This window comes from Leopardus geoffroyi, chromosome B2 (assembly GCF_018350155.1).
Source record: "Leopardus geoffroyi isolate Oge1 chromosome B2, O.geoffroyi_Oge1_pat1.0, whole genome shotgun sequence".
Lineage (NCBI taxonomy): Eukaryota > Metazoa > Chordata > Mammalia > Carnivora > Felidae > Leopardus > Leopardus geoffroyi.
In genome coordinates this window covers 51,570,066-51,588,569 of record NC_059332.1, presented here as the reverse complement: position 1 = coordinate 51,588,569, position 18,504 = coordinate 51,570,066, and the positions used below count along the sequence as shown (strand labels likewise).

The following is an 18,504-nucleotide window of genomic DNA, read 5'->3' as shown; positions in this document are numbered from 1 at the left end:
CCTCACCAACATTTGGTATCCTTATTATCTTTTTTAATCTTGAAATAAGATAGGTCAAAAAGCTCCCACTAACATTTCTGTGAATACTGATGAGGCTAAAAATTTTTTCACATGCATAGCCATTTGTATTTTTAATTCTCTGAATCACTTATTGTTTCTTATGATGGGTTCTTTGCTTTTATTTTTGTCTGCTTTTTTCCTAGCGTGACTATCTTTTTTCTCAGTGATCTGGAAGGATTTCAAGCAAAGTAAGGAGAGACCTCCCTCAGTTGTGATGTTATAAATGTCCCCTTGCCCCCAGGCTGACTTTACCTTCTTGACCATCAGAAATCTAATTTTCACATAGACACATCAATCAGTTGTCTCTTTTACAACCTACTTCCTCTTTCAAGTTTAGGAATGCCTTCTCCATTTTGATATCCAATAGCCAACTATACTTTATTCTAGTATTTTTAGGTTTTATCTCATCTCTTTTATTTATGAATAATCAATTTCAGAATATGATGGAAGCTTACATTAAATTAAATGGTAGTAAGGGGCGCCTGGGTGGCGCAGTCGGTTAAGCGTCCGACTTCAGCCAGGTCACGATCTCGCGGTCCGTGAGTTCGAGCCCCGCGTCGGGCTCTGGGCTGATGGCTCAGAGCCTGGAGCCTGTTTCCGATTCTGTGTCTCCCTCTCTCTCTGCCCCTCCCCCGTTCATGCTCTGTCTCTCTCTGTCCCAAAAAAAAAAAATAAATAAATAAACGTTGAAAAAAAAATTAAAAAAAAAAAAAATTAAATGGTAGTAAAAAGACAGAAAACTATCCACAAAAATGAACTGTCAGCACAGATACTTATGAAAATCACAACAATATGTATGGGTAATTAATGTTGAGAGATTGCCTCATTTAAAAAAAGGGGGAAAAAAAGCTCTGATGAATGATCTGCCAATCCTATCTTGTCTCATGTGACTGTAGACATATGATGGAGTCAAGATCACTTTCATTTTTTCCTGATGGAGACCAAAGACTGGATTCTAAACTTGGACACATGTTCAATTTCTTCTGGCCAGGATCTCTTTAGCTGGGGCAGGTTGTTTAAAGGTACGATTTGGCTGGGGAATGTTATAAAGTTGCTGGCTCTCTTTCATCATACCCACGATCGCACATAAACCAACTCCCTGTCTGCCCATGATCATGTAACACAGTCTCTTCTTCAAAAACATGAGCCTTTTAGGGAGACTTCTTTTCCCAGAAGCGTTCATACTTCTACAACAGGATGAGAAATGAAAGACACAAATAAGTTGCTGAAAAAATCGGAAGCATGCTACATGTAGCAAATAAAGCACATCTAGCCTTTCCACTAGAGAGAGAATTGTGGCAACAAACCGGAATTTAGTGAAGACACATGAGCTGCCACGTTACGCCTTTCAGAATTTCTCAATAACTTAAAACGTAACTCACAGATAAGCATTCTTTTGAGAGAGAATAGTTTGAACAAATCTGACAAACACATAACAAAATAAGGTTCCAGGCCATGCAGTCATTTTGAAAAAAAAACAACCTGAGTTTAGAGGAAAATGTACAATATTTTACAATGAGGAACACACAAAGCAGTCAGTCGATTTGAATCTTCATGCATTTAAAAAGCAAAATGGGAGTTAGAGATGCAACTGTGGTCTGAACAATACTTACAAGATAACAAGTTTACCCGACTTTTCTAAATTTCCAAGCAGCTAACAATTAAGAAAATAAGAGACATTCATTGATTTGCAAATGTTTACTACAAATAACACCACAAAACACAAACAGAATCTATTATTGTGACCCACAGTACAAACATTTTCCCCTCATTTGGGAAAAAAACAAAATACAAATAAATGCTGCAAAAGACTAAGGAGCTGTGCTATACAAAACTGACGATATACAATAATATCAAATTAAAGAAAGGCAAAAAATAGGAAGAACCACACAGCACACCAGACCAATAGCAATTAAAACAATTATGGATTTTTGGCATATACATTGAATCGGTCAGCATTGCAGTTTAGATAAGTCATGCATGCAACTTCATTGTTCAAGAGAAAGCAGTCAAGTTTTGAAAGGGAAGACTCCAATCAGGGAAGTATAGGATATGATCAAATGGTATCAAGCTTGGAGGCAGAGCAAGTGCACAAGGCCCATCCCCTCTGTCACCCACCCGGTCACACACACACACACACACACACACACACACACACACACACACGGTCACAGGGCCTACCACACTCACTGCACAGAGACTCATGGTGCAGTGGTGCTGCCCAGACCAACATGACATATTTCGATGTAAGAAGGACTTGAGTGGTCTGGCTGCTCAGCCCCAGTGGTCAACAACAAGCACTCAGCCATTTCTCCTGGGTCACCAAACTGTAACCCGCAGCAGAATTAGGCACATGGGCTCAGGGCATTTTCCTACTCTGGGAGGTGAGTTTGCATGAGTAGTCACTAGTGAAGGTGTGCCAGAAAAGAGCTGATTCTGCTTTAAACATTCTCTGCTTTACCTCAAACCTGAAGGAAGGGGCACAGACTTTACTCCTTTATAAACTCTACATGCCAGAAAACCAACCACAATTTCACAGAGAACAGATACCACGTGACAGCTAACTAAAATGCTTTGAAGCCAGGACTATTTTCACACCATGTTCACTTTCCACATTGTGAAAAGCTGTTCTAAGAGACTTACACAGACACACAACATGGCATGTGGTAGGCATAATCTCTGAACCCTGAGTGCAAGTTTCATTCTCAGAATGTAAAGAGGATGGATGCCGAAATGATAGCAATAATTTTACAAATAAAATGTTAAAGTTTTGTAAAGAATGTTCCTTCAAAAGAGAACCAGAAGAGAGGGACAGGAAAGACAGGCTGGGTGGGGAAGCTTACTGGGGATGGCCATTCAACTTCCAACCGCTCCCTTTGGCACTGACTTTGAACGTGTTCCTAAAATGTATTAATTTTCTAACATGTCCACACTACAGATAGTTTCACCTTTCTTTACCAACTCAAGGGCACACCAATGAACAGGCTAGACCGAATCTGTATCACCTGAGTGGTCATGCTTTCTTGGCCTGTGCAAAAGCAGTGGGCTCACTGTCAGGACACATCTCTAGTGTCCATTCTACCAACTCCTAGCTATGTGAGGCTTGCTAAGGAAAAGTTTTCACTGGCCTCAGTTTCTTTATCTCTAAAATGAGAAAATTTCCCTCATGATCCCACCTGTTATGAAGATTCAGTGAGTTAACAAACATGAGAACTCTGGCTACAATATGTGGCATTGAGAAAGCAAGAATTAAATCTTTCCTACTTCTCTGGCCACGTGACTACGGGTCTGGTCTATTACCCATTCAACAAGAGTAAAATCAACATTCAGAACATCAGCTCTGTGTTGTGGTTTATCACTGTGAGGTGGAAACCAAAATGTCTGATGAGCAAAATCTCTTATTTGTGGTCCAGCTTAGCAGAGATGTACTTAAATCTTTCTGCGGGGAACAGTTTCATTCAAGTGCTGGTGCTCACAGTAAGGGTGGGTCAGAATATGGCCGCATTTATAACAAATACTTGCCATGCTTCCCCTCAGGAATGTTGGCCGTCTTGCCCAGACAGATGACTGGGACAGTGAGGATACAGTGTGAAGATGAGGAAAGAGAAACCAGACCAAGTTCAGAAGGGCCCTAGGGAAATAAGAACCCTACAGGTTCTGGCTGGTGGGATGGCAGGTTTAAAATCATCCCAAGGGAGATGTAGGAAAGGGTCAAGACAGGAATAGGAAGAACACTCTGCCTAGGCAGGGATCATATAACACGATACCACACTTTTTCATGTGAGCCCTAGCAAAAGGGGGGGGGCCCACCAACATTTGACAGGGGACAGAAGGGTGGCTGAAACGGGGTTTCAGGCTAACGGCTAACAAAAAAATCAACCTCGGTACTCCCCATCTCCAAATTCTCCTAGTTCCAAATAGAAGGTAAGCCTTCTTGTTAAACATCACACTAAATACTTCTCTGTTGCATCTGCTCTGAATTTCCTTCTCATTCTCAGCATTTCCACCTCCCTTTCCAGAATTTACATGCCTCTAAGTCTGCACAACTACTCCCCACAGTGAATGGTGATGGTCTCTTCTCCTGGTTGGACCATTGGCAAAAACAAAAACAAACAAACAAACAAAAACACCTAAGAGTCTGGCTATAGCTTCCCATTCACATTCCTCTATGTGAATGCCTTTGTGAAGAGTTCATTCACTCTCACCTGGACATGAACACTGCCCAATATCAGTCTCTGCCCAGTAAAAAGGTTGCATCAAGGTCCATCTTTATAATTCCAATGTCTTAGGAAGTGGTTTAATTTCACTTTAAACTCAGACCCAACGTCATCTACTTCCTCCTCTGCTAAACTCCCAAATGGTGTCACCATTCTCTATATGTCGAGTCAGAAACGTCAAATCTCCCTTTCTGGCACTTAAAATCCTATCAATTCACCTTTCTCAACAATGCTCAGAGTCATCTGGACCCACCTACTCTCTTTAATGTTACTGATGATTGTTCTTTGATACAACTCCTCCGACCACCTCTGTGCCCACAAATGAGAGTACGTAACATTTAAAAAGCACCACATTAAGTCTTTTAAAACATCTGATATTTCTGATCCATATATGCTGTTATTTCTTTGTAATTATTATTGTTTTTTTAAAGCACATACCTCTTTTGGTAAAGACACTAATTTATTTCTGTCTGCATTCAAGTTGCTCAACTTCTTAAGTTTTCCAATGCTCTTAGGTAAGGTCTGTTAAAATAACATTTTAATTATTAATTTATTTTCAGAGACGTGACTCACAGTAAAACAGATCTTCTCAAGGACTTAAAGAATATAATTTCATCCAGCAAGAGACATAGCAGTTCTTCCTCAATATCAGACACATTAAAGCTCATTTGGAAGATGTACAATGAAATATTCTGCATTTTTGTTAGAACAGGAATATGTTTCAATAAAATGAAGTCAAAGGCACAGACCCGGGAACAGAGAAATACCTAGTAAAGAGGTAATGAATGTTCCTCAGTGTTGAAGAATTTGCACCTCAAGATTCATCCCTTAACTATCTGCACCTTGGAGAACCACAGTGGGAGAATGGCTTGGATGACTGGAAGCCAGATGGCTAGGGGAAATCAGAAGAACCCTGAGCACGGGTGCTGTGAGTGGCACGGGGACAGCAGCATGGGAACAGGAACAAGGTGAGCAGGGTGGGAGGAGTGGGGTGCACAGAGAACTATAGGAGCCAGGCAGTACCCTGATGAAGGGGGGAGCTTCAATACTCTGATGCAAGCCAGGGGTGAATGAATACCATTTTTATAAGTGTTGTGATTACTATCTGTAAGCCTGAAACCACAAACTAGGATGGGAAGGTTAGGTCACTTCCACTACAGCCGCCAGAGGAGGCTGCCTGAGGAGAGATGTGGCCAGGCTCCCCCACCAGCTCTGTGTCCTACCCACTCATGCTTTTTCTGCTCTTTCCACCTCAAGAACATTACTTATACTTTTTATAAAAAAGGAGAAGAGAAGAGGAAAAAGAAGAAGGGAAAGTAGGGTAGGAAATACAGGGACAAAATACAGGGAGAAAGGTAGGCAAGTAAACTGAAGCAAAAGCTGCTACAAGACGATGAAAAGAAGAGGAAAAGGAGAAGATGAAGTAATAAATGAGGGCCTGATGGAAAGCAGAGGAAGCGGCAGGAAGTGAGAGCAAGTGAGACTGCCCCTGGTAGGTGGTGTAGGCCAAAGCTCTGCCCTTGGTAGGAAGGGAAGCCCGGCCCAAGGCAGGGGCACTTGCAGCCACCTCCATCCCCAATTTCTAGGGCAGGGTAGGATCACAGACCCACACCCAGTCCTCCAGAGAGCACTCACACTAACCACCCCCCACCCCCTGGTCAACCACCGTTTTCTCCCCTTCTCTCTCTCTCTTTACATTTACTCGAAGAGCCCTGAGAGAACGTTTGCTCTGGCGGTCCTCGGACACCATGGCAGAGGCATCAGTGGCTCATTCCTGCACCTCCCTGGAAACCTCTGTAAGGGGAGCTTAAATACCATTCTCTTCACTGAAGCAGGTTAAAAGCCAATCATCTTTATGTCATGCATTTGCTTTACAAGTCCCTTTTTTAGATGTAACATGAGAAAAGTTCCATGTAGCCCACCCAAATTGTAAGTAGAATCTACCCTTATAAGTCTTGACATATAGAAAGCACACTCTATGCATCCATTTGAACGTGCAAGCCACACTCACCAGGAGCCGGTTTTCTGTAAGAACTAATTCAGTGAGGCTTTCACAGTCTCCAACTGCTTCAGGCAACTGTGTGAGTCTGTTCTGATCCACTTTCAAGATAGACAGTTTCTTTAGTTTTCCTGGAAAAGCATTATTTCAACTCATTAGTTACAACTGTCTTCCTAACCATCACTTGGTATCTCTTATCTGCTGTTCTTTTTTGTTTTAAACACTTATTCATTTTTTTTCCTTACCCAACTTTTCACATTATGAAACCACATCATTCGCATTTAGATCACTAAAGGTTGAGAGTTAAATGTTATCAGAACATCAGAAACAGTCAGCAATTAGAAACAAATCATTTTAAAAGTCATTACATAAAAATACTGTATCAAAGCTGGAAAATTTACAGAAAAACAACCAGCTAGCTCTTGATGCATCTTTAAGAACATGAAATGTATCATGTACAAAGGAGAGAGGCTTTCATTGTACTCCAAGAATCGTCCTCACCAAAAACAAAAAACAATACAGTTTATTCTATCACCTATGAATGAAAATGCCTCAGTGAAGATTCCTACAATGAAGTGTTTCTAGGTATGCAAAAGAAAATGGCAATCTTTGAAAAGCCACATGAAGAACTGAATGTATTTCACTCAGAGCATAAAGACTAGACTTTCTGGCAATGCTCGCAGGCCATGGAAAAGAAGAATGGAGTGACCACAGCATCCTCAAAATCCCCACTAAGTGAAGGAAAGCCTAAAGCTTTTGGATTCTCATGTTCAACTATAACTCAAGGGAATGAAGCTACAAAACAGACATCCTCACTATCTACTGAGAGAGGCTGGCATGATGCTACAGTCCCCAGTAAAATCAGAAAACAGCCTGTATCTTAAAAGAGACGTCAAGGGGCGCCTGGGTGGCGCAGTCGGTTAAGCGTCCGACTTCAGCCAGGTCACAATCTCGTGGTCCGTGAGTTCAAGCCCCGCGTCAGGCTCTGGGCTGATGGCTCAGAGCCTGGAGCCGGTTTCCGATTCTGTGTCTCCCTCTCTCTCTGCCCCTCCCCCGTTCATGCTCTGTCTCTCTCTGTCCCAAAAATAAATAAACGTTGAAAAAAAAAAATTAAAAAAAAAAAAAAAAGAGACGTCAAGCCGGAAAAAGGGACATGTTGAAAAAATTAACCTGCCTTGTGTGTGGTCACAGAGCAAGGCAGGAGAACTAATGGATTCTTGAGCTCTTTATTTAGCATCATCAATAACCTACTAACACTGTCCCCAGAGGCTTTGCAACTGTCTTCACTGGCAGGAGAGGCACACTGAATTGAATCGATCGATCTCCCCCCAACGGGGTCCCCCTAACAGTTTTCTGGCAAGTGGTCTTGCAGCCTCTCTTTGAACACTTCAGTTGACAGGGTTCCCATCCCTTCACTAAGCAGCCCGAACTAATTTGTAGCCAGTATTTCTCTCAGATCTTTTCCTTGCGCTCACCTGAACTAGAAGATGTAACACATTGACCTCTCTTCTCCACAGCAGCCTTTCAAGTGCTTGAAGTCAGCCATCTGACACCTCCTACTTCCTATGCCAAGCAACTAAACGTCCCCAGTGCCTACAAACTGTTTTCGGGTGCCATGTATCACTCTCACCCAACATCTCTACCTAGAGTCAAAGTCCCCATCAATTTTCCAACCAGTCTGAAGCAAAAGGCAATGTCTGTGTTCCTGCCAAGATGCTATTATCACTTACTGCTTTCATCTTGACCAAATAGCAGAAAGGAAGTGGTCCTCTGTCATATAGCTTCTCCAATTACTGAAAAACTTTCAGAAACTTCCCTTGATATTTTGAATAAAAGTCAAAAAAAAAAAAAGTCAAAGACAGCAAGCCTATGTTAACTATTTGGTTAAAGGTAGTTTCTTACAAGTTCTAAGTGGCTTTGCTATGGTGGAGCTCCTGGTCCGTGTCTGTTTATACCCTCTCTGCGTTTATTTTCTCAAGCTGAACTGCATGCCTTTATGGTAAAGGAAACGTCTGGACTAATTTCTTTTTAAAGGAAATAGCATAGGACAGTTAAAGGAAAAGATTATTCTCAAAGAACTATAAAAGGCTCAACCCAAGCACACCATTCTTCCCTAGGTCGTGCATAAAGTCAGGGTTACTTTCTCATAAACTGTTAGGGTGCTCACGGAGAAATCTCTCAGTGACTGCTCACATGCCTGAAATATATTCTATTATTCAGACTAATAATCTCCACGGAAATCACTGAAAGGAGATGTGGGTGAAATAGATGAGTTGACACTTAGAAGTAACAACAGGTACAACTGTTACCAAACCAGGAGGACAGAAATACCTGCATACTGAGAAACTTCAATTGTATTGAACATTCCTTGCATTCCTTCTTTAAGAACAAATAAACAAGGAGACTAAAGGACTCCCATCCCCAGCATCTGAGAGTGGTGACCAAAGGATCAAAGGAGTGAGTCCCACAGGCTCAAGACAACAGCCAACATCTTTAGAAGGCAATTCCTTTTGATACTTACCGATGCCATCCGGAATCATTTCTAGTAAGTTCTGGGAAATGACTAAATCTGTTAACGAAGTCAGGCCACTGATTTCTTCAGGAAGTCTCTCCAACCTGTTTTCAGAGACATCTAAGCACAGCAGATTCTTCAGATTTCCTATTTCCTACACCAGTGACACAGAAAAAGAGACTCATGCTTCACCCTGCTACAGTACAGAGGAATTTCTTACAGGGATTTTTCACAGTCAATTCCCAAAGCAGTGCTGAGGATGTTTCCTTAGTGTTTATCTATAGGAGGAGGCTGGAGTGAATTTCCAGACCCCCTTCCAATGAAAACGGGAAGCTGTATCAATCACAGACACGGAGCTGGGAGGGATGCCAAGCTCCCCAACTTCAGGCAGGCAAGGAATCATTCTCACTTAACAGATGAAGAGACTGGCACCATGAGAGGACAAATGACTGTAGGGTAACATAATAAAAAAAAAAACAAAAGAAGTCTGGAATCCAGTTCTTCAGGTTTAGAATCAATCCCTTGGGTAAGCAGCTTAGAATTCGGGGTGACCCTGAGATTTTCTCTGTTAAGAGACCATCTCCTTTTTATCTCCCATGACCAGTAGTACCTGTTACAACAGACATCAATGTGACTGCACCCCAGCAATACTGGGGCCTCCAGACCCACGGACACCTTCACCATCGACAGAAGAGAGAAGCAAGCATACTGCTTTCAGAGACAACAGGCCATCCAAGGAGTGGAGAAAGAACCTCAAGCAGTCCAGCGTTCTGTTCAAGAGGTATCTTACCTTCCATTCACAAAATACATATTTTCTCTTTTATAACGGCCTCCACTTTTCCGGTCCCATTGCCACTACATTAAATTCCCCCTCTCACCTAGACAGTTAGCTCCAACCGTGAGACACTCCCTGTCCACGTCTGGGCTATAGACTGTTGTTTCCATATTTCCCTCCTGGAAACGCAGCTAGCTCTAGTGGCTCCTTGATGCCTACATAAGTACAAATCCTTCAATCTATACTTAATTTGGTCTGATCTACTTTTTCCAGTTCCTCTCCTACCTAATACACATCCTCTGAACCCGCCCCTGTAATTCCTGTCTGGAGGAAACCACACTGCATTTCTACTGATTTCAGGACTGACCCTTGACATTGTTCTACCTTTTCATTAATTCCTCTTAACAATGTTTTGCATTGACAATAGGAAATGACAATAGGAAAATAATTCCGATTATTTAGACTATCTGATGCATTGAGTCCTGGTTTAATAGAAGTTTCTTTTTAAAACATTTTTTTAATGTTTATTTACTTTTGAGAGAAAAGGAGAGACAGAGCATGAGCAGGGGAGAGACAGAGAGAGAGGGAGACACAGAATCTGAAGCAAGCGACAGGCTCCAAGCTGTCAGCACAAAGCCTGATGCAGGGCTCAAACCCACGAATCACAAGCTCATGACCTGAGCCAAAGTTGAATGTTTAACTGACTGAGCCACCCAGGTGTCCCAACAGAAGTTTCTAAAGAGGGATGAATGAGATGTTTAAATAACCATTTACAACAAGATCATTGGAGTTCTAATTTGTGTTCGAGATGTGGCATTTTGTACACAATCATTTACACACATCTGTACACACATACATTCTTTCCCCATCATGTCCCAGAGCTGGTGTGTTACTTTCCTGATAACCTCATGGTATTTTTATTCCCCATCCTCTGACTCCCAAAGTAACTGGAATTCTCTCAACCAGGATTTTGCATGATTTCCTAGAGAAATCTCCGTATTAATCACCTTCAGTTGCTAACTGGTCTCCTTTCCTCAAACGCAGCAAAACCTCAGAAACAGACTCCAATTAGTTCCTTACTTCCCTTAGTTGTGCGGTCATAGTAAGTCCAGTGCTATAAAACTACAACCATACCACAGAACTGAGTACTTTCTCCTAGTGTCAGACTCCATGCGTTAATATAGCATTCCTCATGAAGTGCACAGCCCCATCACACCTGCTTCACATGACTGAGCAGACACCTAAGCATCTGATTGGCTTTAAACTATCGGCACCTTGGGGTGCCTGGGTGGCTCAGTAGTTTAAGCGTCCGACTCTTGATTTTGGCTCAGGTCATTATCTCAGTCGTGATATCAAGCCCTACAGTGGGCTCTGTGCTGGGCGTGAAAGCTGCTTAAGATTCTCTCTCTCTCTCTCTCTCTCTGCCCCTCCCCTGCTTGTGTATGCGCGCGCGCTCTCTCTCTCTCTCAAACACACCAAACACACAAAATATCAGCACCTAAACCATCATGAAATATACCCGGACTTTAAAGACTGGCTGTAAGAGGGGTGCCTGGGTGGCTTAGTCAGTTGGGATCTGACTTTGGCTCAGGTCATGATCTTGCTGTCTGGGAGTTCAAGCCCGGCATCAGGTTCTGTGCTAACAGCTTAGAGCCTGAAGCCTGCTTCAGATTCTGTGTCTCCCTCTCTCTCTGCCCCTCCCCTGCTCACACTCTGTCTATCTAAAAAAAAAAAAAAAAAAAAAAAAAAAGACTGGCTATAAGATATATCCAAGAACAAATTTCAGTAATACAATTAAATTATTAAATTAAATAAGGGGAAAATGCTTGTTTTTTATTGTTGCACTTGTTGGTTTACATTTCTTTCTCATGTAACCAGAAGGCAAGACTGCTTATTAGGGCTCCACAAGGGGACTATGTATTTAGAAATCCATGTAAGACTCCATTTCATTTGGAACATGGTTCTTACATTTGGTAATAGTAGGAATTTGAACACCCTGATATACCAGCTAAACCATAAGCATTATTTGCAAAAAATTTAAATAAAAGCTTTTAACATTTCTTTAACATCAACTATTACAGTACAGAATGTGGTCACAATCATCCCAAAGCATTTGGCACATCACAATGAGTGGCAGAAATGGATACCATCAAGAATCAGGGGTCCTGGGGCGCCTGGGTGGCGCAGTCGGTTAAGCGTCCGACTTCAGCCAGGTCACGATCTCGCGGTCCGTGAGTTCGAGCCCCGCGTCAGGCTCTGGGCTGATGGCTCAGAGCCTGGAGCCTGTTTCCGATTCTGTGTCTCCCTCTCTCTCTGCCCCTCCCCCGTTCATGCTCTGTCTCTCTCTGTCCCAAAAATAAATAAACGTTGAAAAAAAAAAAATTTTTTTAAAAAAAGAATCAGGGGTCCTGATAATTTACAAATTTACTGGGCTTGAGGTAGGCCACATGGGGAGCAAGGATGAAATAAAATACAGACTTCACAAACTAAAGGATACATTTGCTATCTTTAGAAATCATGGGTTGAGGCTTTTGATTTTTCAATGGCAGTGTAGCGTGAGTGCTCAATATACTTTTCCAAATGTGCTTTTTCAACCATTGTTTCTGGTTTTCAAGATCCCTCTTCTAGAAAATCACATGCAGAAGCAGGGAATGCATGAGTGGTGGTTGTGGTTGTTTATTATTTGGAGGATACAATGTAAAACCACCACTTACCTGAGGTAATTCTGACAGTTGATTTCCATCCAACCAGAGATCCTTTAGATGTAAGAGAGCTCCAATTGATTCTGGCTGAAACAAAAAAATAATGTTATGGTAACAAAGATCCAATGTTTATTACTCTTCCACTCAGAAAGAATCCTACTTCAACAGTCAATAAATGGGTACCATAGAGGAGGTTAGTTGGTACTTCTCCAATACAAGTCCCCCATCCTTCAAACACTCCCAAAACTCTCCAAGAATGCTGGTGGGAGGCACCTGGGTGGCTCAGTGGGTTAAGTGTCCAACTCCTGATTTCAGCTCAGGTCATGATCTTATGGTACATGGGATGGAGCCCCGTGTCGGGCTCTGTTCTGACAGCACAGGGCTTGCTTGGGATTCTCTCTTACTCCCTCTCTCTCTGCCCCTCCCCCACTTGTGCTTGCTCGCATGCTCTCTCTCTCTCTCTCTCTCTCTCTCTCAAAATAAATAAATAAACTTAAAAAAAAAAAAAAAGAATGCCGGTAGTTTCCACTGACACGCATCACATCTAATACTGACCCTCTCCACCCTCACATAATTCTCAACCTGTGTGTGAACTGGAACACATTCTCTAGTATTGCCAAGCTGTGTCTGTGGAAATATATCCCTACAGATCTCCCCTGAAGTATATTTTGATCATATCTGAGGACAAAATTAAATCTAAATCTCTCATTAATACAGACTTACCAAATTATATATTTCATTGTTTCCTAAATCAAGTTCTTCTAGTCTCCGCAGCTGGGTAAGAGAGCTATTTAAAAAAAGAAATAAAGGAACTCTTAGAGAGTATTTAGAAATGCTGAGCAATACAGTATCCCTCACTTGGACTAGTTTCCAAAAATAAGACTCATTTGGATTGCATGGCAGTAAATATTACCAAGGAAAAACTAGTAAGGGAAGGCAGGCATCTCCCAAACTTTCCAAAAGACACAGAATCTCCTTGTGACAAAGTATTGTAATACTTTTTTTTTTTTTTTTGATACATGAAGAAATTCATTTAGTACAAAATCCCCTCTTATCTTCCCCATAAGACTCACTCAGGAAGATATGTGAGAAGATTCTCTCTCAGTTCCAGGGAAGCCAGGTTATAAAGACTAGAAATGAAGAGAAGAAAAACATATAAGGAAAATTCCTAAGATTCTTCTTCCCATTCTCCTTCCCCATACATACACTCCACAAGTAGCAATGCTTAATAAAACCTTCTATGTCACGTCTTCCCAGGAGGAAAAATATCTATAACCAGTACCTGTAAATCCCATTAAAAAGCATATTCTCTACTCCCAGATTTTAATATTAAAATAAAAAGAGTAGCATCATCAATGTAAGGCACCCTCGTTTAAATACTTGTACATTTGATATGTGAAAAAAAAAACTCACTAGTCATTAAAGACAGTCACACCCAGGACCAAGATAGAAGTCGAATATGTGCTTCCAGACTCCAGAATGTCAAAAATGTGCCGTTACCATAAAAACAGTAGTGCCTTTAATCTCACAAAGGTCAGTGCTCTTCCTCCAAACATTAGTAAAAGACCATCCCTGTTTGAAAGCAGTGGGCCTCTAGGTCCAGGGGGCCCACGTGCTCTACTTAAGATCACAAGTTCACAGAGCACCAGGAAGCAACACTATGGAAATGACAGCCATTTAAATGCATCAGGGACAGGGTAATAGCGCACCTCACATGGTGCCTGGAACACAAGGCTGATTCAGTAAATGGGAGCTGTCATAGTGCTGCTTTTATTCTTACTAAACCCCAGAAAGTGGCGCTCTCTTCTGCAGACTCTCCAGCCTCTCGGGTGTAATCCACGCCTATTAGGAACATGGTGAAAGGAGACAGATGTTTTCCTCTAACACTGATTATCTGGGTCGAACCTTCCCAGGCAGTGGCAATTCCGCAGCACCAGAAACCTCACACACCCAGGGGACATCAGCGCTGGCACACGTTACCGATTCAGTGATTCAGAAGGTGGACGATTCGTCTATTACCCCACCAGGCACCACACCAAGCAAAAATTCAAGCTGTTGCTCACATCACCAGAGTCACTGTCCAGATTTGGAGGACTTTTATGCGTGAGTGCACAGAACACAAGGAGTCAAACGTTATGCCGACACTCTAATCTGCCTTAATCCCCCACTCTCCTTCCAACGTTTAAAGCCAGAGTCACGGGTACTAACAAAGCTGGTTTCATAACATCAGAAAATGTAAATTTGATTGGCAGAGTGTATGTCCATATTTAAATACTGTTTGCCTGAAAATGTATCTTAACTCCGTGATGAAATGCACACATTCTGTATCTCCTTCAATTTTAGAAAATGGAATATTTTTCACAGAGTGGAAGCAAACAAAACTCTTCACAATATATTTTTTAATCAAAATCCCTACTAATAATTATAATTTAATACCAACATGGTTAAAAGAAATGTAGGCTGATGGGAAGATTAAGCAATGTAGTTTTACTTTCCATGGGCCAAGTGTTCACACAGAAGGAACGAGAACGGGAAGGGTGGGGGTGGGGGGGGGGGGAGAAGGAACCAGCCAGGATCCATTTCCAAAAGCAACCTGTGGATGAGGATAAGTACATTTTTAAAGTCTCAGTAAAAGCAAAAGCAAAAAAAAAAAACAAAAAAACAGGGCTTTGGTTTTAGTTTCCATGTAATTCGTGGCCAGTTTTATCAGGGAGGTGGGAGTCATTTGGCTATTTTCACATTTATATTTTAACAATCACTGATGAATTGACATTTTATCTACTCCACATTCATTACTTTCATGCCAATTTCGATGCACTAAAGACATACACTAACAAAGGAGGAAAAAGTCCTTTGCTTTACGAACGTTACCAGCAGGCATCTTCGAACGCATCTTTAAAAGCAGGGTTTTGGGGCGCCTGGGTGGCGCAGTCGGTTAAGCGTCCGACTTCAGCCAGGTCACGATCTCGCGGTCCGTGAGTTCGAGCCCCGCGTCGGGCTCTGGGCTGATGGCTCAGAGCCTGGAGCCTGTTTCCGATTCTGTGTCTCCCTCTCTCTCTGCCCCTCCCCCGTTCATGCTCTGTCTCTCTCTCTGTCCCAAAAATAAATAAACGTTGAAAAAAAAAAAAATTTAAAAGCAGGTTTTTTTTTTTTTAATGTACCATTTTTTTAAATTTAGTTTTGAGAGAGAGAGAGAGAGAGAGAATGAGCAGGGGAGGGGCAGAGAGAGAAGGAGACACAGAATCCAAAGCAGGCTTCAGGGTCTGAGCTGTCAGCACAGAGCCAGACATGTGGCTCAAACTCACTAACTGTGAGATCATGACCTAAGCCAATGTTGGATGCTTAACTAACTGAGCCACCCAGGCACCCCTAAAGGCAGTTTTATGCAGGCCTTGAAGTGTTGTTCCAAGGTCTGTAGCTTGGGCCTGAGGCCTCCTGCCTGACCCCGACCACCCCTCCTGCTCCTCTGGCAGGAGGCACGCACCCACAGGGGCTCCTGGGCTCCTCACACACACCACCTCTTCATTAGAAACAACCCAGCTTGGTGAGGACACATCCATGACAACAATCAGGAAAGTGACGCTTTGTATGAGTTCCATTAGAAAGTGGCAAAGGCATAATTCAAGTGTGGTGGAAAGCCAAAACTCCCACCCTCACCCTCCACTGCCTTGAGGCAACTCGGGGAACCTCCATTCCCTTCTTTATAATTTAAGTTTTAAAAGCACCTATCAATATGGGGCAAAGAGACAAGTCTTACCTTCTTAGCCATACCAAGGACACAAGGACTTTTGTTGGTTTATGTCATTTTAAAAATAAGACACACATTTTTAAGTTATCTTTATATTTTGTCTTGAGGGTCAAAGGCATAGGCCACAGTCACTAAGAGCACATAATGCTTGAACAAAAACACCGCGAAAATGCCAGCAGACTTTTGGACATACAATTCTTGATAATGTCACGTTAATGTTCCCACTGCTACCATGCTAGCACCCAAGTAAAACATCCTGTTAACTGAAAAGGTTCTAACTCCAGAACTTCTCAGTTTCCACCGTTTTTGGATAGTAGGGAAAATGGGAACGCATGGGTCTTAACAGCAGCAAAAAACACCATATTTCTGTAACCTTTCAAAATTCAAAAATTCATTTAAAATGCAGTAAATAAAGCAAGAGCCTTTCTGAGGGAATACTTCCCCATAACTTTAAACTATTTAAAACGAAGGAACTCGGACATTACAATCAAGCTCTAGGGACCCAGCAATGAAAGGGCGAGTCTGGAAAGAGCACACAGAGTCGGGGAGGTAAAAGTGTGAGGCCCAGGCTCCAGTCCTGGCCTGTTCCCTCCCTAAGTAGTAGCTGGATTGCTCGACTCAAGTGCTTTACCACTCTATCCCAAGTTCCCTTAAAATAAACATAGTCACATCTACTATGGCAATTAGGGCATAATGTATTTTCCCTTCAAGTCCAGTGAGCCACTTTTGTCCCTCATTTCCCTGAGATAGCCCCTATCCCTATGCGCAGTTAGGTACCTTACGAGTGGGCATGCCCTGAGTCAGGTTCTTCTGAGAGACTGCTCCAGAATGCTATTTTTTTTTTAATTTAAAAAACATTTTCTAATGTTTATTTATATTTGGGGGGGTGGGTAGAGGCAGGGAGAGACAGAGACAGATTCCGAAGCAGGCTCCAGGCTCTGAGCTGTCAGCACAGAGCCCAACGTGGGGCTCAAACCCACGAACCGTAAGATCATGACCTGAGCCCAAGTCAGACACTTAACTGACTGAGCCACCCAGGTGCCTGTGCACAGGGTGCTATTAATCATCCCCATTGCAGAGGACTCCTTGAGGGCAGGTCCCACGGATGGTGAGCTGCTGGCATCAGCCAACTCTTACAAAGATCAAAGTTGGCTAGTCCCGGAGCAAGTGCAGAATCCTACCAGCCCGCTCCAAAAGGCAGTTCTCCAAACTCTTCTAGGAAGAGCTGACATAAAACGAGACCTGACTGAACGCAGATTTAGACCAGAGAAATTAATACAAAACTGAGTGAATGAATGAATGATCTCCCTTCTTAGTCCTTTCAGAATACAGGATCTTCCATCCAGACTTCAGGATACTGCCTCTTCCATCAAGGAAACCTATTCAATGCAGCACAAACATCTCTACATCTCTTACAGCACCTAAAAAAACCAAAACCAAACCAAACAAAAAACAACCCAACATGCTTTGCCAAGAGCTGGGCTAGGGGATTCGAACTCAGTTCTGTCCATTTCTGAGACCAGGCTCTTAATCACCAGGCCAAGAGAAATAAGGAGGCTCAAACTCCATGTGCATTTATCAGCCATTTCAGTTAAAACATGATTATCACAGAGGAAAAAGAAAGCATCGGGTGTTTCTGATACATTTACAAATGTGAGAAAATAAGACACTTGAGAGGCAATATGAGAATTACTGGTCTTTAACACTTCGACTACTAATAATGGCATCTGCAGCTTACTGTAGGACAGATACTGTTGTAAGTGCTTTACAAGATTCAGCTTTGTGGATGAGAAAACTAAGGCATGGAGAGGGAACCTGAACACGGTCTCACACAAATGAGAAGGGGCAAAGCCAGGGTTTACCAGGGAATCTGAATTTTTTTCGCTATCTCCTGCAGTCCTTCACTGTTGAGGCGGCTTTGTGAACAGCTAATACGATGAAATACATAACGTAAACCAAAGTATTCAACAGTAAGTTTTCCTCCCATATTCCTCCCTCATCTATCTAGTTTCCCACCACTGAGACCCTTCTCGCTGGAATCACCCCTTTTTGTTAGTTACCTATGTATTCATCCAGAGTTTTCTTTTCATGCCAAGACAAGGAAATACCCTCCCCCTTTGCACATACAAGTTATCCCACACACGTCTAGCACTGTGCTTTCCTCATACAGATTTTTGTCTCACTTATTATTTGTACACATCAGTACTTTTTTTCTTTTAAATAATTGCATGGTATCTCACTTCTATATACACCTTAACTTTTTAAACCATTCCCTCATTCACAGATACTTCACCCTTCAATTTTAGTATCTGGCAAATTAAATTTTTGTGTAATACTGTTAGAATGACCTCATCCTCCTTCTACAAAAATATGAGTTCTATTCTCCCTATAACTCCCACCATTTCTATCCCCAAATGGGGTAAAACAAAATAACAAAAACCAACTTAACAAGCTCTTACAGAAAAAGAGTATGCTTAAAGCATTTCTTCTC

At 42.2% G+C, this 18,504-nt stretch overlaps 1 protein-coding gene across 1 annotated transcript in view; it reads right to left on the bottom strand.

Moving 5' to 3' along the window:
• Positions 1–18,504, bottom strand: part of LRRC1 (leucine rich repeat containing 1) — a 134,260-nt gene that overhangs the window by 17,372 nt on the left and 98,384 nt on the right. The window contains exons 5-10 of the mRNA XM_045498554.1: positions 13,339–13,395; positions 12,989–13,052; positions 12,278–12,352; positions 8,798–8,942; positions 6,289–6,407; positions 4,716–4,799 (exon numbers count right to left, since the gene is read on the bottom strand). Coding sequence (XP_045354510.1) covers positions 4,716–4,799; positions 6,289–6,407; positions 8,798–8,942; positions 12,278–12,352; positions 12,989–13,052; positions 13,339–13,395 — 544 coding nt within the window. The remainder of the gene's footprint in view (positions 1–4,715; positions 4,800–6,288; positions 6,408–8,797; positions 8,943–12,277; positions 12,353–12,988; positions 13,053–13,338; positions 13,396–18,504) is intronic.